This window comes from Salvelinus sp. IW2-2015, linkage group LG13, assembly GCF_002910315.2.
Source record: "Salvelinus sp. IW2-2015 linkage group LG13, ASM291031v2, whole genome shotgun sequence".
Lineage (NCBI taxonomy): Eukaryota > Metazoa > Chordata > Actinopteri > Salmoniformes > Salmonidae > Salvelinus > Salvelinus sp. IW2-2015.
In genome coordinates, this window is record NC_036853.1 from 20071502 (window position 1) to 20093890 (window position 22389).

A 22389-nucleotide genomic window follows, 5' to 3' on the forward strand; every position below is an offset into this window, starting at 1 on the left:
GGTAGAAATGTTTGTCAGCGTCAGTCTAGCAACATCTTTACTTTGGCGATTAACGAAAGTATATTGAAGCCATTAACTTAACAAAATCAGGGGTAATGTCATCTTTTGGAGGATGAATAGAAAGATGCAGGGCGTTGAAAAATACTAAAGCTGAACGTAACGCCGTGGACAAGATATAATGTAATTCGCAAGTTTTGCAAGACAGGCTAGCTGATAACCAATGCAGTGGGTGTGCTGGGACAAAACATTTAAATGAGTGAGCTTTGTTTTCTATAATCTATATTGGCTAGTAACAATCTTGCCATAGAGATAAATTACGTTATCTTGATAGAACTCTAACCAGCACTGCAGAGAGCCATTTAACGTGTACCATTAGCTAAAATTAAGACAAACTGAATATTCAATCAATTGAAAGGTGATTGCCACTTGCCATATATTTTTTTTCTTTTCCCGGTTGTTTCTACAGGGCTAAGATTGAATCATACTACACCGGCTCCGACGCTCGTCTATGTGGCAGGGATTGCAAACTATTACAGACTACAAAGGGAAGCACAGCCGCGAGCTGCCCAGTGACACGAGCCTACCAGATGAGCTAAATCACTTCTATGCTCGCTTCGAGGCAAGCAACACTGAGGCATGCATGAGAGCATCAGCTGTTCTGGACGACTGTGTGATCACACTCTCCGTAGCCGACGTGAGTAAGACCTTTAAACAAACAGGTCAACATACACAAGGCTGGGGGGCCAGACGGATTACCAGGATGTGTGCTCCGGGCATATGCTGACCAACTGGCAGGTGTCTTCACTGACATTTTCAACATGTCCCTGCTTGAGTCTGTAATACCAACATATTTCAAGCAGACCACCATAGTCCCTGTGCCCAAGAACACAAAGGCAACCTGCCTAAATGACTACAGTGCTTTGAAAGGTTGGTAKTGGCTCACATCAACACCATTATCCCAGAAACCCTAGACCCACTCCAATTTGCATACCGCCCAAACAGATCCACAGATGACGCAATCTCTATTGCACTCCACACTGTCCTTTCCCACCTGGACAAAAAGAACACTTATGTGAGAATGCTATTCATTGACTACAGCTCAGCGTTCAACACCATAGTACCCTCAAAGCTCATCACTAAGCTAAGGGTCCTGGGACTAAACACCTCCCTCTGCAACTGGATCCTGGACTTCCTGATGGGCCGTCACCAGGTGGTGAAGGTAGGTAGCAACACATCTGCCACGCTGATCCTCAAAACTGGAGCTCTCCAGGGGTGCGTGCTCAGTCCCCTCCTGTACTCCCTGTTCACCCACGACTGCATGGCCAGGCACAACTCCAACACCATCATTAAGTTTGCAGATGACACAACAGTAGTAGACCTGATCACCGACGAGACAACCTATAGGGAGGAGGTCAGAGACCTGGCCGGGTGGTGCCAGAATAACAACCTATCCCTCAACGTAACCAAGACTAAGGAGATGATTGTGGACTACAGAAAAAGGAGGTCCGAGCACGCCCCCATTCTCATCGACGGGGCTGTAGTGGAGCAGGTTGAGAGCTTCAAGTTCCTTGGTGTCCACATCACCAACAAACTAGAATGGTCCAAACACACCAAGACAGTCGTGAAGAGGGCACGACAAAGCCTATTCCTCCTCAGGAAACTAAAAAGATTTGGCATGGGTCCTGAGATCCTCATAAAGTTATACAGCTGCAACATCGAGAGCATCCTGACTGGTTGCATCACTGCCTGGTACGGCAATTGCTCGGCCTCTGACCGCAAGGCACTACAGAGGGTAGTGCGTACGGCCCAGTACATCACTGGGGCTAAGCTGCCTGCCGTCCAGGACCTCTACACCAGGCGGTGTCAGAGGAAGGCCCTAAAAATTGTCAAAAACCCCAGCCACCCCTGTCATAGACTGTTCTCTCTACTACCGCATGGCAAGCGGTACCGGAGTGCCAAGTCTAGGACAAAAAGGCTTCTCAACAGTTTTTACCCCCAAGCCACAAGACTCCTGAACAGGTAATCAAATGGCTACCCGGACTATTTGTATTGTGTGCCCCCCCAACCCCTCTTTTTACGCTGCTGCTACTCTCTGTTTATCATATATGCATAGTCACTTTAACTATACATTCATGTACATACTACCTCAATTGGGCCGACCAACCAGTGCTCCCACACATTGGCTAACCGGGCTATCTGCATTGTGTCCCACCCACCACCTGCCAACCCCTCTTTTACGCTACTTCTACTCTCTGTTCATCATATATGCATAGTCACTTTAACCATATCTACATGTACATACAACCTCAATCAGCCAGACTAACCGGTGTCTGTATGTAGCCTCGCTACTTTTATAGCCTCGCTACTGCATATAGCCTGTCATTTTACTGTTGTTTAATTTCTTTACCTACCTATTGTTCACCTAATACCTTTTTTGCACTTGATTAGAGCCTGTAAGTAAGCATTTCACTGTAAGGTCTACACTTGTTGTATTCGGCGCACGTCACAAATAAACTTTGATTTGATTTCTCTTCGTTCCTAGCCATTTGGGAGCAGCACACTAGCTAACCAGCAATATGTCAAAAATATGTCATGTGATTGTCTAGCCAAGTCATGTAACGCTAAAGAGATAGACTCGTTCCAGGGCTGCGGTCCAATCATATTAGTTTTAACCACAGATTTTTTTTCTCCATCCACACAAGACAGGATTAGGACATATAGATTGAAATATCAAAACGAACTCTGAACCAACTATATCAATTTAGAGACATGTCGAAACACATTAAACATTCATGGACATTTAGCTAGCTAGCTTGCTGTTGCTAGCTAATTTGGCCTGGGATATAAACATTGGGTTGTTATTTTACCTGAAATGCACAAGGTACTTTTTTTCCTGGATCTTTGTAGAATTTTGACCCATTTTCAGTCACACAAAATCCTGTGTTCTCTACTGCGACAATTCATCCACAGATGAAAGGGGAAACCTAGTTACACTGAACAAAAATATAAACATAACATGTAAAGTGTTGGTCCCATGTTGCATGAGCTGAAATAAAAGATCACAGATATTTTCCAGATGCACAAAATGCATCTTTCTCTTAAATGTTGTGCGCAAATTTGTTTACATCCCTGTTAGTGAGCATTTCTCCTTTGCCAACATAATCCATCAACCTGACAGGTGTGGTATATCAAGAAGCTGATTAAACAGCATGATCAGTACACAGGCGTACCTTGCACTTGGGACAATAAAAGACCACTCTAAAATGTGCAGTTTTGTCAAACAACACAATGCCACAGATGTCTCAAGTTTTGAGGGAGCATGCAATTGTCATGCAAACTGCAGGAATGTCCACCAGAGCTGTTGCCAGAGAATTTGATGTTAATTTCTCTACCATAAGCCACCTCCAATGTTGTTTTAGAGAATTTGGCAGTACATCCAACCGGCCTCACAACCGCAGACCAAGTATATGGCATTGTGTGGGCGAGGACAACATTCCACAGGCCACAATCAACAGCCTGTTCAACACAATGCGAAGGAGATATGTCGTGCTGCATGAGGCAAATGGTCACACCAGATACTGAGTGGTTTTCTGATCCGTGCCCCTACCTTTTTTTTAAGGTATCTACGATCAACAGATGCGTATCTGTATTTCCAGTCATGTGAAATCCATAGATTAGGGCCTAATGAAGTTGTTTAAATTGACTGATTTCCTTATATGAACTATAACTTTGTAAAATCTTTTAAATTGTTAAATGTTGCGTTTATATTTTTGTTCACTATAGTTTCTACTGATCTCTCCTCCAGTCTAATCTTGTTCTTCTTCTGTGGACTTTATATTGGGGTTGGCATCCAACTTTAAGGTGCATTACCACCACAAAGTGGACTGAAGTATGGACCTCAGTTCAGCTTTCAATCACCCATATGGGTATATGCTTATAAAAACCAATGAGGAGATTGGAGAGGCAGTGCCTCAAATGTAAAAAATAGAACCAAGTTCGATTTTAGCGCCTGGCTATGCAGACGCTCATTTTTTTGAGCGTCAAACTGCACGAGCAGTTTGGATGAAATTATTGAATAACATGTATGTGTAGATTTTATTTTCCAATGCTCGCGCATGCAACATGGTCGGTGTGGTCAGCATGTTAGCCACAGCGTAGTGGAGAGGGTTGGAGCCGTCCATATCTTTCTAAAATAAGTATTCCTACCACAGCCCCCTCTCTGGGTGGTAGCTGCCAATTGTAGGGAGGTCCTGCCCTGCCTATCTCTGGCCCCTGGGTCTGCCTGGTCCTTCAGGAGCTGGCTCACTGTGTCTGGGTGGCAATTGTGGCTGGCTATGTGGAGGGGGGTTAGGCCAGCCTGGGAGGCTGCATTCACCTGAGAGGAGAGCGAAGAGGAGGGATATTCTTATGTTAAACTGGAGCTTGATAAAAGTAATGAGAGGAATGTGTGCTAGTTCCAGATCTCACAGCAGTGGTGATTTTAGCCTGTAAATCTTGGTGGTGAAAACTCCCCCAAAAAGTTTATGATGCATGCCAGAAAAGCCACTACACAACACTAAACAATACATTAATTGCACTATAACGGTGACAAACGGTGCCCACAAACTGTTAGGGCCTACATAAAGCTGTCCCAACAGCAGATCTTTCTTTTCAGCACCATGGAATGAATCCTTACCACTGCTACTCCTGGAATTCAGCTGAMCCTTGTCTGGCAGCGAAACAGTTCATTCAGCCTCATTAACTTCCTTTTTAAAAAACATAGCTGATATGGCTGACTTGCTTAAACAAATTGCGTTTCTACTGACAATTGAGATGTACATAAGGGGACGAGGGGTGGATAAGAGGCACTCTGTAATTTCGATTAAGACATTCTTGAGCGAGCTAGCACGGACGTAGTCAATATAACTATTTGTTCAGCACTTTTGAAATGTACAGCGACAGAATTCAGTACATGGGCCGCTCTGAAAGTATTTTCCATGTACACCAATCAGAACCGTAGGATAAATAAAGGTGGCATATTTATTTTACCTTTATTTAACTAGGCAAGTCAGTTAAGAACAAATTCTTATTTTCAATGACGGCCTAGGAACAGTGGGTTAACTGTCTTGTTCAGGGGCAGAACGGCAGATTTTTACCTTACAGCTCGGGGATTCGATCTTGCAGCCTTTCAGTTACTAGTCCAACACTCTAACCACTAGGCTACCTGGCGCCCCTATGTAAGCAGACAATGAAAGCTCTTACAAAATGTGACTCGTTTCAGGAAACTAGGCGTGTGTCACTACTTCACAGGAGAGCCATTTGAACGTAAACTTTTTTTAAATCAAAATGCGTTTTTTTTGCAGCAATGCCTTCTGGAACATGTGAACTTTCATGTGCCTTAAAAACAAATGTGTATGCAATCTGTAAATATGGATAAAATTGTTACATTACGAACCTAGTTGATTTAGCCACAGAAAAAGCTAGCAACCTTCCCACTAGCCATGACTGTGTGAGACAATGAGTTGGCTGGACATGCTGAGAGATGAGTTCGGATTGGTTTGCCATGTAGCGCGCTTCTGTCTATTTGAGCTGGTCAGTATGTGTAGGTAATCCTGTCTAATGCTGCTTTATATATATATCTCGTAGAACTGCATAAGTGTTGCTCTCCACTTTCTGGAGGACCGAGTTTTGAAATCAGTGATTATGATAGCTAAGGAGATGGAGAAAACACCTGTCTCTGGATTACATCTTCAAACTAAGGGCAACCATGGCATCCGTGACAGGGAGAAGCGTCCATCCATGTATACGGGTAAGATAGTCCAGCTAGCTACATTTTCAGATATTACACATTTTGATATTACATTTTACATGTATTACATTTTGACAAAGTCGTTTTCATTTCAAGTTAAAGTGTACTGTTATCTAGCTAGCTAACGTTAGCTGGCTGGCTCGCTAGATAACGTTACGTGTATGATCTGTGTAGTAATATTATTTGTATATCAGAGCCAATTGCTTTGCTAGCTATAGCCTAATGTTAGCTAGCTAACATTGAACCTGGTTGGTTGGCTATCTGCAGATTCATGCAGGGTAGTAATGTCATGAGTTGGGATTATGGTTCATTGTTTACCTAGCTAGCTACATGTCTTAACAAAAGACTACACTATGCAAGTAAACATTTCAATAGAATGTCACTGCAACTGTTGTTAGACGTAGCTGGTAAATTTGCTCTGGTTATCTACTCCGATTTCAGAGTACTCTCATCTGAGTGTGCCAGAGCGCTGAATAATTGACACATTTATGAACACTCAACACCGTTTGAGTATGGCCGGTGTCAGTAAACGTGAGCAAAATAATAGTAAATTGTTGCCAGCAAAACAGTTGCAGTCACCACGCTCTAGATAACATAAAAACAGCCTAACCAGCTCTGCTAGGGCGAGTAAAATGGTCAGAGTGAGCTGTTCTCTCATTGTCTGGAAGTAGCTAGCAAGCTAGCCAACGTTAGCCAGTTAGCTTGTGTGCTTGACTGCTGTTGTTAGGACAGAACGCTCAGATCAACCCTTAAAGAGATGGGTGGGGCTAAAGCTTAAGAGGGTGTGAACGATGCCGAATGGGTGTAAACAAAGAAGAGCTCTCCAGTAGTTACCAAAACAATCAAAGGCCATTTTCTCAAAAGTGAGGTTACAAGTTTATCAACTTTCAAAGCCAAATTACTTTCCCATTGTTCCTCAACTGTAGTGTATGATATACAATTTTCTAGCTGTGAGTCTCTACTTTTATCCAATGTAAAAAACACAATTTTAAATGTTGCTACATAAGACCGAATCGAGCCGGTCAGTCACATAATCGATGATTACATATCTCTAAAACAGGCTTTAGGCTACATGTGCACCACCAAGTCAGAACAAGTTATGAGGGGTAAAGGGACCAAAGTATTAGGGTGAGGCACATGAGCTACTAACAGCTTACTACACAACATACACTTAGTATTACTTTCTTAGCTACAGTCTACATATCTCCATGGCATATTATCTAATTTATGCAGCAGCAAACGATACATTTTTGGACTCACGTTGTTGTACTGTGCTCACTTGAACAGGAAGATGGCATGGTGGTCATTCTTGTGGGCAAATTTTGTCATCAAACTTTGTCATCAAAGTCTGGCATTCTCTGGATCTATGGTGCTTTCAAGACAACTGAGAACAAAAAAAAAAAGGTTGAATCATGACGTCAGTGATTTTCAGGTCGGAGCTCTAGAAAGAATTTCAGAGTTGGATGACGGTTCAAAACATATTTTCCCAGTCGTGTCTTTTTCCCAGTTGTCCAGTTGTTTTGAACGCGGCAGAAATCATGCTGGATTGACAACATGGGCAATGTTGAATGTTTATCCTTTTAAGCTTGGAAAAGAGACCCTAAAACCCAAACTCGGACCACACACCCACTCCACTGAATAGCAGGCTAGTGATTGCTTTGCAATGATTACTGTTAGCCACTGATTCCTTCCAAACCATTCAATGTTGAATTTGCAATTTCCGACTTGTTGTGTAATGTTCATGTCCAATGGCCAATGAGCACATATTTCCTTCATATGACAAGGATTGAAAAGGATTTTCCTGTAGATTGTCGATGTGATTAAGGATGATGACTACTTGTCTAGCTTGCTAGCAAAGATTTTGAAAGTATGATGTTGACATGATCAGTGCAATCAAAGCTACGGTAGATATAACGTGATTTGACATAATTTTATCTGTGGCCAATGACCTTGAGCCTTCTTGGATTGGCACTTCTAATGTAATTCTATGGCAGCACCCAATGGCCTTGAATMTTCGAGCTCTTCCCGTAGATTTTGGGGTGACGTAGTGTCCCAATGAGTGACAGAACACTGAGCCAATCACAGCGCAACTAGAGAACATTACCAACCCCTACGCTCCGTATTTTCCACTGGCTGCCTCACCACAGAAAGCACTGAGCTAGGCTGAAACAACATTTGAGCTGCCTCACTCAAGAAAGCAAAAAAGAGACAATGTTTGTATAATTAAGTCAATTATATATTTTTTACTTTGTTTGCAAACTGATATGTGACAGGTATTAATGCCAAAATAACATGAAAAACAGGCAACAACAAAGCATGCATATAAAGTGCATTCGGAAAGTATTCAGACCCCTTCCCTTTTTCCACATTTTGTTACGTTGCAGCCTTCTAAAATTGATTAAATAAATGTTTTTCCTCATCAATCTACACACAATACAAAGTAAAAATAGGTTTTTAGAAAATGTTGCAAACTTGGCATTCTCTCAACCTGCTTCATGAGGTGGAATGCACTTCAATTAACAGGTGTGCCTTGTTAAAAGTTAATTTGTGGAATTTCTTTCCTTCCTATTGCGTTTGAGCCAATCAATTGTGTTGTAACAAGGTAGGGGTGATGATAGSCCTATTTGGTTAAAGACCAAGTCCATATTATGGCAATAACAGCTCAAATAAGCAAAGAGAAACAACAGTCCATCATTACTTTAAGACCTGAAGGTCAGTCAATACGGAAAATTTCAATAACTTTGAAAATTTCTTCAAGTGCAGTCGCAAAAACCATCAAGCGCTATGATGAAACTGGCTCTCATGAAGACCACCACAGGAAAGGAAGACCCAGAGTTACCTCTGCTGCAGACGATAAGTTCATTAGACTTACCAGCCTCAGAAATTGCAGCCTAAATAAATGCTTCACAGAGTTCAAGTAACAGACACATCTCAACATCAACTGTTCAGAGGAGACTGCGTGAATCAGGCCTTCATGGTCGAATTGCTGCAAKAAAACACTACTAAAGGACACTAATAAGAAGAAGAGACTTGCTTGGGCCAAGAAACACGAGCAATGGACATTAGACCGGTGGAAATCTGTCCTTTGGTCTGATGAGTCCAAATTTGAGATTGTTGGTACAAACCGCCGTGTCTTTGTGAGACACAGAGTAGGTGAACGGATGATCTCCTCATGTGTGGTTCCCACCGTGAAGCATGGAGGAGGAGGTGTGGGGGTGCTTTTCTGGTGACACTGTCAGTGATTTATTTAGATTTCAAGGCACACTTAACCAGCATGGCTACCACAGCATTCTGCAGCGATACGCCATCCCATCTGGTTGGCGCTTAGTGGGACTATCATTTGTTTTTCAACAGGATGACCCAACACACCTCCAGGCATTGGGTCCAAAATGACACAACACACCTCCAGGCTGTGTAAGGGCTATTTGACCAAGAAGGAGAGTGATGGAGTGCTGCATCAGATGACTTGGCCTCCACAATCACCCGACCTCAACCCAATTGAGATGGTTTTGGATGAGTTGGACCGTAAATACACAAAAGTAGCCAACAAATACTCAGCATATGTGGGAACTCCKAACGTTGTTGGAAAATAATTCCTGGTGAAGCTGGTTGAGAGAATGCCAAGAGTGTGCAAAGCTTTCATCAAGGCAAAGGGTGCTTACTTTGAAGAATCTCAAATATAATATTATTTTGATTTGTTCAACACTTTTTTTGGTTACTACATGATTCCATATGTGTTATTTCATAGTGTTGATGTCTTCATTATTATTCTACAATGTATAAAATAGTAAAAATAAAGAAAAACCCTTGAATGAGTAGGTGTGTCTAAACTTTTGACTGGTACTGTAGGTTTTCAGACCCCTTGCTATGAGACTGGAAATTGAGCTCAGGTGCATCCAGTTTTTACATGTTGATGTTTCTACAACTTGATTGGAGTCCACCTGTGGCAAATTCAAATGATTGGACATGATTTAGAAGGGCACACACCTGTATATATAGGGTCCCACAGTTGACAGTGCATGTCAAAGCAAAAACCAAGCCATGGGGTCGAAGGAATTGTCCGTAGAGCTCCAAGACAGGATTGTGTCGAGTCACAGATCTGGGGAACGGTACCAAAAGATTTCTGCAGCATTCAAAGTCCCCAAGAACACAGTGGTCTCCATCATTCTTAAATGGAAGAAGTTTGGAACCACCAAGACTCTTCCTAGAGCTGGCCGCCAGGCCAAACTGAGAAATCGGCGGAGAAGGGCCTTGGTCAGGAAGGTGACCAAGAATCCGATGGTCACTCTGACAGAGCTCCATATTTCCTCTGTGGAGATGGGAGAAACTTCCAGAAGGACAACCATTTCTGCAGCACTCTACCAATCAGGCCTTTATGGTAGAGTGACCAMACGGAAGCCACTCCTCAGTAAGGCACCTAAAGGATTCAGACCATGAGAAACAAGATTCTCTGGTCTGACGTAACAAGATTGAACCCTTTGGCCTGAATTCCAAGCGTCACGTCTGGAGGAAACCTGGCACCATCAGCGGCAGGGACTGGGAGACTAGTCAGCATCGAGTCAAAGATGAACGGAGCAAAGTACAGAGAGATCCTTGATGACAACCTGCTCCAGAGTGCTCAGGACCTCACACTGGGGCGAAGGTTCACCTTCCAACATAACGACCCTAAGCAGACAGCCAAGTCAACCCAGGAGTGGTTTCAGGACAAGTCTCTGAATGTCCTTGAGTGGCCCGTGCAGAGCCCTGACTTGAACCCGATCGAATATCTCTGGAGAGACGTGAAAAAGTTGTGCAGCAACACTCCCCATCCAACCTGATAGAGCTTGAGAGGATCTGCAGAGAAGAATGGGAGAAACTCCTCAAATACATGTGTGCCAAGCATATAGCGTCATACCCTAGAAGACTCGGCTGTAATCGCTGCCAAAGGTGCTTCTACAAAGTACTACATTAAGGGTCTGAATACTTACACTACCYTTAAAAATTTTCACTTAGAAATGTCCTTGTTTTTGAACAAAAAGTACATTTTTTGTCCATTAAAATAACATCAAATTAGTCCGAAATACATTGTTAATGTTGTAAATGACTATTGTAGCTGGAAACGGCAGATTTTTTTTTTTATATATATACATAGGCGTACAGAGGCCCATTATCAGTATCCATCACTCCTGTGTTCCAATGGCTTGTCTGTTAGCTAATCCAAGTGTATCATTTTAAAAGGCTAATTGATCATTAGAAAACCCTTTTGCAATTGTTAGCACAGCTGAAAACTGTTGTTCTGATTAAATAAGGAATAAAACTGTCCTTCTTTAGACTAGTTGAGTATCTGGAGCATCAGCATTTGTGGGTACGATTACAGACTCAAAATGGCCAGAAACAAAGAACTTTCTTCTGAAACTTGTCAGTTTATTCATGTTCTGAGAAATGAAGGCTATTCCATGCGAGAAATTGCCAAGAAACTGAAGAGCTCGTACAACGATGTGTACTACTCCCTTCACAGAACAGCGCTAACTGGCTCTTTCCAGAATAGAAAGAGGAGTGGGAGGCCGCTGTGCACAACTGAGCAAGAGGACAAGTACATTAGAGTGTCTAGTTTGAGAAACAAAGTCCTCAACTGGCAGCTTCATTAAATAGTACCCGCAAAACACCAGTCTCAACGTCAACAGTGAAGAGGCGACTCTGGGATGCTGGCCTTCTAGGCAGATTTGCAAAGAAAAAGCCATATCTCAGATTAGCCAATAATAAGTAAAGATTAAGATGGGCAAAAGAACACAGACACTGGACAGAGGAAGATTTGAAAAAAGTGTTATGGACAGATGAATCTAAGTTTGAGGTTTTTGGATCACAAAGAAGAACATTCATGAGACGCATAAAAAAAAGAAGAGATGCTGGAGGAGTGGTTAACGCCATCTGTCAAGCATGGTGGAGTCAATGTGATGGTCTGGGGGAGCTTTGATGGTAGTAAAGTGGGAGATTTGTACAGGGTAAAATGGATCTTGAAGAAGGAAGGCTATCACTCCATTTTGCAATGCCATGCCCTGTGGACGGTGCTTAATTGGAGCCAATTTTCTCCTACAACAGGACAATGACCCAAAGCACAGCTCTAAACTATGCAAGAACTATTTAGGGAAGAAGCAGTCAGCTGGTATTCTGTCTATAATGGAGTGGCCAGCACAGTCACCGGATCTCAACCCTATTGAGCTGTTGTGGGAGCAGCTTGACTGTATGGTATGTAAGAAGTGCCCATCAAGCCAATCCAATTTGTGGGAGGTGATTCAGGAAGCATGGGGTATCCACTTCAGATCACCTCAACAAATTTACAACTAGAATGCCAAAYGTCTGCAAGGCTGTAGTTGATGCAAATGGAGGATTCTTTGACGACACAATTATTAGTTCATTAAAAATCATTATTTATAACCTTGTCAACGTTTTGACTATATTTCCTATTCATTTTGCAACTCATTTCATGTTTTCATGGAAAACAAGGACATTTCTAAGCCTGTCTCTTATACACATCTAGATGTGTATAAGAGACAGAGATTGAGGAGGGGGGGGAAAACGATTCAATCAATTTTAGAATAAGGCTGTAACATAACAAAATGTGGAAAAAGTCAAGCGGCCTGAATACCTTTCGAATGCACTGTGTATGTGTGTGTGTGTGTGTGTGTGTGTGTGTGTGTGTGTGTGTGTGTGTGTGTGTGTGTGTGTGTGTGTGTGTGTGTGTGTGTGTGTGTGTGTGTGTGTGTGTGTGTGTGTGTGTGTGTGTGTGTGTGTGTGTGTGTGTGTGTGTGTATATGATACAGTAACACATTTTCATTATGTCCTCATATCAAATGGAAATGTTTTAATACCTGAGCTCCTGCTTTTAGCTGTAACTTGTTATGTTGGCATTGGCTTTACGCCCTGGGGTGTTGGGGTCTGAGCCCATCTACAGCAGGGTCTGGGTTATGACCTCACTCCCATTCTGGCCAGCCAGGTGTTGGGCTGAGGAGAGGTTGGGAGGGTAGCACCCACACTGGACTGTTTGGCAGCTAGCACTCTGAAAAATGTAACACAACAAGGAACAAACACCATAAAAATGACTTCTAAAAAGCATCACATTTACAGTTCTCAACATTGCATATATTGTCAGTTACCTGAATGTCTCTGTGTCCCAGGTCAGCTGACATCAGCAGAGGAGTGTGCACACATGTTGACATCTTCCCCACTGTCCACCAGAGCAGTTACAACCCCATCCAGGTTCTTCCTCACAGCAGAGAACAGAGCAGAAACCAGGGTGTACACACTCAGAGCACCTTGAGCATGCCCTGTTGTTTATAACATCAGTATCAGAAGTTCAGTTCTGTTTGGATAAGCCTAATGTGTTTTAATGGGTTCACTTTAGAACCAAAACATAACACAGTAGTAAACTTTACATGCCAAGCACCAGTCAGAGCATAGACCCATGATTGAGCTTGACTGCTGTGTCTATGATCGTGTGGTCGACTGTGGCTCTTGCCTTCAGGGTGACGGTTGTGTTTCTCTCAAATCCTCGGCTGACCACATGGAACAGGGCATTCTCTTATGGTTATCCACAGGGGCCCCACTCTGGAGGAGTACCTCAACCATCTTTGAGTCATCTTCCCTGGCTGCAAGGTGGAGGAATGACCCTTGAGTCTGGGTCAGATTTTTTGAGCTCTTGCTGGTTCCTTCTCTCTCTTCCTCCACTAAGGCTCTGATTATACTAAGGTGGTCATTCTTGGCAGCCAGGTGGAGGGCGGTCATGGAATGTTTAWCCAGGGTGTAGATGGGGGCCCCAGCCTTGATTAGGGCCCTGGCTACCTCGGCCCCTGAAGGCTGCCTTGTGCAGGGGTGTCCAACCCTCGCCGTCCCTCACGTCCAGCATGGCCCCTCGGCGGAAGAGGAGCTTGATGATTGATAGCTGCCCGTGTTTGGTAGCAACTTGTAACAGTGTCCCATTGGCTAAATGTATGGCATTGACGTTGGTGYTGTTTAAAAGGTCCTCCAATAGCAAGAGCTTTCCTGTCGCTGTGGCTTCGAATATGATTCCTGGTTTGAGTTGTGTAGTTCTAGGCTCCTGTTTTACCATCTGAGGAAGGGAGTTTTTCCTCCTTTCTAATCTTCAGTCTTTTGCTGTCTTTAGTACTCATCGCTTGAGGAATACTTTGAGTGACAGTGTCTTGTATACTCTTATCCAATCATTGCTTGTCTCTCTCCAATAGTTAGCCAATCAGCGGTCTCCATGTGGCCCGTACCCTATCGTTCATGCCCCCCATATAGTATTTCATTCGCTGGTACAGTACTGGTTCGGTTAGCATCAAACGTGGGTGGAAGAAGTTAAACAATAATAAAGCGGTTCCCGCCTCTGTTTTGGATGGGCCTGGAGAAATGTAACTACTTTCCAATTCATAGGCAGAGCTATGGATGCAAGGATGGACCATCCAAGATATAGCCTAAAACATATAGGGCTCTATTTTTGGCTAGCGATAAGGTGGCGCTAGTGTAAAACGCAATTTCAGCTTGTTAATACTGGCGCACTGGCATTTTCCAGCCCTAATGCCAGTTTCGGACATTTACCTGTCTTATATCAGCTCAGATGGGACGGTGGAAATATTTTATGTGTGTCCTTAAAAACATGATCCAAAATGTTAATTTCAGGCAGCGCTGATAGGGATATATAAGACCAACCAAAAGCTGATTTTAGCGGTAAAGCAGTTGGTTGTGGCATGAATTTTGACATCCAGCTGTGACGCACACTGTCCATATGCGCATGGAACAAGAGTAGCCTAATGTGTTTTTGGTGCCTGTATACTTTATTTAGAAAACTATTGTTTTTTCCCCATTTCGTTTTATTTGGTTAAAAAACAAGCATAGCCTCTGAATGAACGCTTTTTTTTGTCCTGCCCAATGCAATCGTGAAGTAGTCAAGACTGTCGATAAAGGGTTTGGCTCCTGAGACCGCTTGGAAATAAATCTTAATCACCGAAGCTTTGTTCAAATATAAAGTTTGAGAGAAAACAGTGATTCCCTTTTTGTTTGTGCGTTGTGGGCAGGCCCTCATTATTTTAGCCAGATCCCGTTTTGGACGTTTGTAAAAATAAATAAAAAAAACTCCATGATGTACAGTAGGCTACGTGTCCATGCCCATCATGAAACGAGAGATGAGAACTTCGGTGAATATCCGGTGGAACTAGTATTTAGAAGTTATCTGTAACCTGTAACAATTGCTTGTTTTCCGTTTCATATGTTCAAAACCCAAACTTTCCCGTTGGGCCTACTATAACCAATCTTATTAGAATGATTCACCTTCCTGGCTTTATGGTTACCACTTCCATAGCGCCAATGCAATGTAACTTCTGGAGTTGTGGGAATGCGATCTGATCTCTAAAATGGTTCCGATTATGTTCATAAAACATACGTTTTGAGCAGTATAATGGTGAGTGAACATTCTCCATTTCTATTTCTAATGGATCTTTATCCAGCTACTGCGAAAAGTTTGGATATGCATCAAACCCTCCATAGTCTGCGTTGTTTTAATATTATATGCCCACGAGGAGAAATTATGGTACATGTAAGTGAAACAAGTTGTTGTTTTGTTTAGAATTTGATTCGAATTTTTCGTTCTCTTTTTAGGCCTTATCATTAATTAATCTTGCTTATTAACAATGTTTGTTCTAAGTAATGTATGGCTTCAATAGCATTCACACTGATATAGGGGCTAGGCCTACTGTAAATTGCATTATGGCTGAGCATGGACATGCCAATGTGGACTGCAAATGGGTTCAAGTTAACTTATTTAGCAAAGATAGATCAACATTTTGTTATTTCGTTTCTGTATGCCATTTAACAAACTATAAAGGACTAACATTGGAATTGGAGTTGATGCGAAGGCAATACATAAAATACCATAAATACACAAATTGAAGCAACCACATATTTCGCCATGGAGCACGTTCTGATTGGCCAGGGATGAGCCAAGCCTCGAGACACCCACAACTCGTTAGTCATCGAAACCCAGCCCTTTCGCGCCAACGCCAACAAGTGCACCAATAATTGTGATAGTGAAGATAGGCAAAATATTTCTGAGACACCCCTGAACCTATAACGCTACCACCTGCGCTGAGGTTTACCATTGTGTTAGGTTTGTTATAATAGAGCATTCTATCATGGCACCATGTGTTACAATGATTAGAGCTGCTGTTTTGGCAACATCTTAATTTATTTCCCTTTGAACGAAAAAAAAAAAAAAAAGTTTAAACAACCTTGGAGGACAACGGGCAGTYAACGCTAATTCAAGTGCTTTGGTCTGTCACTTGCCAAAGATTAGTGAGCGAGCTCCACTTCCGGTAAAACCGCCTACTCTCAGGTGGGATGACGTAGGGTCTTCCGACCTTTTTCTGTCCTTATATGGTCAGATAAGTTCCGGTATGATGTCATGTTTTGCAAAGTTAAGGCATTCAGATCAAAGCAGATTTGCACACTGATAAAAATCTGTTTGAGACTCTGACCCACTTGAATATTGTGTAAATGATTATGTCTGTTTATCTAATTAAAATACAGGATCAATGTTCTTCCAGAAGACTGTTCTCAGTGGTTCTTTCTCAATTTGATCTTATAAGTATCCTACATAATAAACTCTGAACAGTGACTGTATTTTTTACATGGGTTTTAAGATCTGAGATTGACCTACTTTGCAATATATTTGTAGTACATTGTGCCAATATTGTGTCTTCTATATAGTTCTAATTACAGGGAACATATCTTTATGTAGCGAACAACTACTTGTTTCTTGGGCATCAGATTATGTTCCTCTGAGTACTTTTGTAATATAAACATAATTTTCTTTGTTCTGTATTGTCCTCCTGAATATGGTATTTTTGACCACCAGTAATAAACTAGAGCCTGGCCCCTGGAGAGCTTGAGGTTTCAACTCTGCTCATCTCATGGATAATGTCGCCCTCTAGAGAATATTTCAGAGTCCTACAGGAAATCACAGACATTTTGCTGTAGGTGCACGTTTTCTTTACAGTTTCTGTATTAGCAGGTGCTCATTGGCCGTCCTTGACCATATAAATCCTCATTTTGACTAGCTGAATAGTTAATCAAATGTTATGATTATGCTCTTAGTTATTACGATGTGATGACTCTGCCCAGTGCCCACACCTCAATATAACATGTCTGGTTACAATGTAGCCATAGGCTTTTACTCAAGTTTGATTACATTAGTTACCATGTTTCTTGCTGTTGTTTATTGCTCTCGTGTTTACAGTGATCATGTTTGATGCTGTGTGAGCAACCCAATTGTCATGTTGACGGGGGCAACAGGAAGTTAAGTAGACACAATACACAGTTCAGCTGTGCTATGACCTTACTGAACACTTTGGCTAAAATTCATTAAGTACTTCATAAATAACTTAAATTATCATGATTGAGTAATTCAATAAAAATGTACTTTATAGTTTCCTGAGCCATAGCAGTGTGTCAAGCATGCCCTTGAGGCCTGTGAATGTAGGCCACTTTACAACATACAGTATCTGTGTTAGTTTTACCTTGTTAGATGGTGAGACTCAAGTGGACACGAGGKATAAGGTGGAGCATCTAATGTTGCATTCTATACACTACTGGCCTACATCCCTGCTGTAGAGGTTGACCCTATAACCACAGGTCTAGGTTCAGAATACTCAAGCGCAAAGACTTCCCCTTCAGCAATTTTTTTGTTTTACTGTTGAAAAGCAATATTCCAAGTATACAGTAAAGTACACACACTTAAGAGTAAAAAATATATATGGTTTGAGCAAAATCGTGTTTTTTTTTTAGACAACTGCAAACTTCAAGTTGGGCATTCAATGAGTTGGTCTGATGGGAATCTGTGATGTCATCGGCCTCCCCCCTTGCTTGAGGAATAATAGAGGAGAAACAAAAGAAAGCCCTCCCCCTACTTGTGCAATGTCATGTCTTACCTACTGAGATGTGCCTTTTGTTAAGTATAATTTGGTGTTGAATGAGGTGAAAAGGAGACTGGAGTGCCATTTTAACCATTAGGGGATGACTACACATCTGACCCCGGAACAGCAGTTAGTGCGCTGTATTGAGCTAGAAGGGCCATTGACTCAATCACTAATGAAACTCAATAACATCAGGATCAATAAGGCACTCCCTTCAGGTACAGAGAACTGGCTGCTCTCAAGATGTTGGAACGTGTTTTAGTGCACACACACCCACTCACACATGCACGCACAGAGAACACAAGAGGCATTGTATTCAGTTCAGATGGTTTATTACATTTCTTAAATATCTATTTGTTTCTGAAGTGCTCATAAAATGAACAAACAGATACTGTATTTTTTTATTACAAATAGTAAATGTAAGTACTCCAGGTTGATCTTATATACAGATAATAACAATGAACCCCATTAAAAAACAAGTAACTCTTGAAATGTTTGTTCTAACTCAATATAACTAAGAATAAAAAGTACATTGTAAGTCAGAAGTTGGGCAGCTTTTTGTAATCTGTTTAGAGTACACACCCTCTCCTTTGGCGCCAGGCAGTTTTAAATTCTCTACTGCACTTTGGCTTTCTTCTAATACTGAATTACACCGAAGGGCAATGCGTAAAAGCACAGCTTAGTCAAGGCCAACAAATTTCAAGTCAATTAAAAACACGAACCAAAACATCCATTTGTCCTATTTGCTGCTGTTTCTTTCTCTATAGTGCACCAGCGATTTTTATCGCGCGCTCTGCTCTGTCCCGAGCCCCAACTCCTCCGTGCAACAGTGTCCTGCGAGGCACCTAGTAAGAGGCAACCAGCCCCGGTCCCCTCCCACCAGTCTCGTGCTGTTACTGTCCCGTTCACCCTGTCACAATGCCACGAAGACACAGCCAGACAGTTAATTATAAACGATTTGTCCTTTTCGTTCAAAATCTTTCTCTCTATTCTTCTCCAAGTGTCCTCTCCTCCTCAGAAGGTCTGGAGCTGCTGCGTCAGCATGAGTTGACAGCCGCTGTTGACATGGTTCATCACCTTCTGTTTGAGCTGGGCGACCTGTTCCCTCAGCATGTTTGCTGTGGAAGCCAGGTCGGAGTTCTGAGTCTTCAGATTCTTCACCTTGTCCTCCAGCCGGGAGATGCGCTCCAGTTTCCGTTTCCTGCACTTGGAGGCGGCGACGCGGTTCCTCATGCGCTTCCTCTCGGCTTTGATCCTCTCCTGATTCTCCATATCGATGGGGGAGAGAGGGGGGGTCTCCCCAGGCATCTCAGGCACCGTCTGGGGCTCCTCTTTCAGGGCAGTGAGCCTGGGATGGGGGTGAGACTGCTGCCCATAGACTGGGAGCTGTGGCGGGGCAGAGGGAAAGCTCATAGCTGGGGCTGAGGTGGTGTAACCCAGGGCTGAGTTGGTGGTGATAGCCGGGGTGAACGTGTTCAGGTCTTCGTAGACAGGCGACTCAGAGCGCATGGTCATGTTGTTGTTATAAACACTGCTCCCGGTCAAGGCAGAAACAGGTGGGAGTATTGTCGGGTTGTTGATACTTGTCTGCCCAGCGGATGTGACTGGGACCCCGGGTGCATTGGGCAAGACGTGTTGATGATGGAGCTCCGCCAATGCTCTAACAAATCCCTCGGCAAAGCCCTCCTGCTCATCGGTTACGTTCCTCGGGCAGAGGAACTGAGTCGGGGTAGGTGTGGTGGTGATCAGGCCGTTGCTAGACTGGATGATGAGCCGCTCCAACTCTGGGGAGGCCAGTTTAAGGAGCTGCACGTCAGGGGAGGTGAGGATGTCGCTGGCTTTAGCCCGGAGGTGAGGTTTGAGTGTGCTGGTTGGGTCGGCCAGGTTCAGTGTCATGCTGTGTTTCAGTGCTTTGGGGTTGTATCCGTAGTCCGGTTTCTCATGCTGGGAGAAAGAGTTGAGCGAGTCATCATAGAAGGTAGTTTCCATCTTTCTAGACATAGAAGATAAACCAAAAACTATGTTAGAAAGTTCTCTCGTAGGCTACTCACACTGACAGAGAAGTATGTTTCTGCCCTCTCTCCTTCTTTCAGTTGTACAACTCGGAGAAAAGTTTCTTACTAGGTCGGGAAATCCTTATAACCTCCGAAGCCGAAACATGAGTCTCTGGAATAGAAACGTGCCGCTACACAAATGTAACAACTTGCACTCCTGCTTGTAGCCTACCGCGCAAACAAATACAATATTCAGCTGCAGCGATATTTTCAGAATGATGTATACATTCTTCAAAGTCCTTCTTTCGCTTCTGTTCACCGTTCTCAACGGTCTCAGAATGAGACGCTCTAGGTGCTATAACTTGCTACAGCTCCCCTGTTCACAGTACACCTCCCTGGCTCTCTGTGTGTATACTGACTCTTCCAGCGTGGAGGCAAAGCTTATCTGCAGCCACGGCCTCTAAAAATAGACATGATGTCACCTCTGCACTCTCCCATTGGCTGCTGGCGATTTGCGGGGCGTTCTCTAATGTTTCAGATCAGGCGTGTTGCCTAGACGACCACCCAGAAGATTCTCAGTCTCGCGGTGGCTGATGGGATGAGGTAATAGAGTGAGGAGATGAAGCGCGGTGCATTGTGGGATGACGTATTGTTTTTGAATATCTGGTTACCCGCTTAGCACTCCGCTTCAAGACAGTAGTGGCGGGATAGACGACTGTGTATTCTCAATTCTTAGATGCATGTTATCCAATCGAAATGTATAGGTCTATGCTGCCTTATGTAGCATATTATTCCACAGAAAATAAACTGCCCATAGGCTATGTTTTGAATTGAGATTCAAATGAATTTCTGCTAGACAGACTTCCTCTGCCTCCAGAAACTTTGTATGATCAGCCCAGAGGTAATTGGCTACTGTTTTATGATCCATACAAATAATATGTTTGAATAATTGTCTAGATGAATGTCATTGTTTGTTTGATTGAATTAATAGCCCAGGGCCGGCACCAGAACTCATCAGTTGGACGGGCATTCTATAGGCGGGACGTTTTAATTCACGGGACCTCCTGTGTGCAATAATTGTGTTAATGGGTGTTATAATTAAGACCATAGGCAGCTCGTGAATTTCAAGTTTGGGGAAGCTTACAATTTATCCTACCATTTCTACATATCTGCGTGCCGGTTATGATTATTTCTAGATGCGCATTTTCATGGAATAGTTTAATTTCAATAATAAGGCTTTCCTTTCTCAAAAGTATTGTCACGTGCTTAATCATAAAAATCTGAATTSAAATTATACGAATCTTAAAGTTAAAATTCACCTAAAGCAAGAAAGTGCACCAGCCTCAGCCATATGGACACATTGATACACCTTGATCCATTGGTGGCTAAAGAAATATGCGCAATGAACTCAGAGATCGCATATAYGCCAATGCAGAAAAATACATAGACCTAAAGCCGGCAAATAAAAATATTATAAAATATCCTGATTTAAAAGGATGGTTGTTTCAATTGCATTAATCTCTACAGCGCCTGTCGGCCTTTTCTATCTGTCTGGACTTGAGCTATCACTGGTGAAGTGCAGTATTGTATCAAGTCAGGCTCACCTGTCCCTCAACAATATCGACAAAACTACTAAATGATGGTTATGAAAAACAATTAAACAATGCATGTGACAGAGTTGGTGGGAGACAGCTGAGCACATTCTGGAGAGCTGAGTGCAAGCATTCTGGAGAGAGACGGCCATATCTTCGCCACACACCCCTCCCCTTCTTGTCTCAACATTAATTATACTCAAGACACATTATTTTCACTCATTTTAGACGCTTTTCACTGACAGCCACATCTCAATAATCAGCTAGGRCTATTGCCACGCGCGCTGCCCAAATACACATAGGCCTATGCACTTGTGATTTGAAACAATCCACAGCGTTTTTTTTTAAATAAGCAAATGACCATCTGTGGCAAAGTCAAGCTCTCTGTTAAAGTATTTTTAATTAAGTTATTTATACAGGAGTAATTATATAATTTTGGCAAAACATACATTTACTTTAGGGGATACTAGCATCCGAGCAGTGCACGGTGCACGCCAACTTTATTTTGTAATTCGCAAGTAGCTGAAACCAGAGATCTCTATATAATGACGAGATGCTCATGTCTCCGCCCTAACAATGTGAGTCATTGTCCTAAAGGCGGGAATGCTGGCGACAAACTTAGGTCTGCATATTATGACCATAGAAACCCAGTGGCCTTATTCAGGACAGATTCTCACAGAGTGAGCCCTCTCGCTTCGCCTCTTCCTCTCTGCTGAAACTTGTGAGTGAAACAGCGCCCCTCTGTCTTGCTAAATGTAGCCCATGTATCTGATTCTGTCTGACCAGAAAAGGTATGACATGCCAAACTCCTTTTGAGACAGGGGCTCTGTTTCGCTCGCTCGGATTCTTTAGCTGAGATTGATGCGTCTTTCTATCGGCGCGCGTCTCGGTCAAATAAATGATCAATATTTCAAGATTACTGTCACAATATTGATACTGTACCCACCTAGATATAGGCATCACAGACATGATGATTAATTTAATATATTCCATTACAATGGGGGGATGATTTCCCTAAACCTAACTATAGCTTTAAATACACATTCCAGCTCAAACTCACCTTAGACTCAACC

The 22389-nt window shown here is 42.8% G+C and overlaps 2 protein-coding genes, 1 long non-coding RNA gene and 1 pseudogene across 5 annotated transcripts in view; 1 reads left to right on the forward strand and 3 right to left on the reverse strand.

Moving 5' to 3' along the window:
- Positions 1 to 12984, reverse strand: part of LOC111971854 (tumor necrosis factor ligand superfamily member 6-like) — a 40259-nt pseudogene extending 27275 nt beyond the window's left edge.
- caiap (CARD- and ANK-containing Inflammasome Adaptor Protein) lies at positions 12928 to 14226 on the reverse strand. The gene is given in 3 exon segments (XM_070446323.1): positions 12928 to 13610; positions 13612 to 13834; positions 13872 to 14226. Coding segments are annotated over 3 exon segments (903 nt in total). The 3' UTR covers positions 12928 to 13285.
- A 3814-nt stretch (positions 14227 to 18040) lies between these two features.
- Positions 18041 to 20149, reverse strand: LOC111972264 (transcription factor Jun). 2 transcript variants are annotated; one of them, XM_023999216.2, is made up of 2 exons: positions 19852 to 20149; positions 18041 to 19723 (listed from the first exon to the last, which is right to left on the reverse strand). In XM_023999216.2, the coding sequence occupies exon 2, from the start codon at positions 19717 to 19719 to the stop codon at positions 18745 to 18747; it is 975 nt and encodes a 324-aa protein (XP_023854984.1). In that variant the 5' UTR covers positions 19720 to 19723; positions 19852 to 20149; the 3' UTR covers positions 18041 to 18744. The 2 variants fall into 2 exon arrangements, with proteins under 2 accessions (XP_023854984.1, XP_023854987.1); XM_023999219.2 differs by having other exon boundaries at positions 18041 to 19674; positions 19782 to 20149.
- Positions 20150 to 20404: 255 nt separating this feature from the next.
- The window catches only part of LOC111971654 (uncharacterized), a 75571-nt gene continuing 73586 nt past the window's right edge, over positions 20405 to 22389 (forward strand). For both annotated transcript variants that reach the window (XR_011480784.1, XR_002878281.2), the window contains exon 1: positions 20405 to 20625. This is a non-coding gene — a long non-coding RNA (uncharacterized lncRNA). The remainder of the gene's footprint in view (positions 20626 to 22389) is intronic.

Excerpts from the sequence above, each read along its gene's own strand:
- LOC111972264 (XM_023999216.2), bottom strand. The coding sequence starts at position 19,719 with ATGGAAACTACCTTCTATGATGACTCGCTCAACTCTTTCTCCCAGCAT.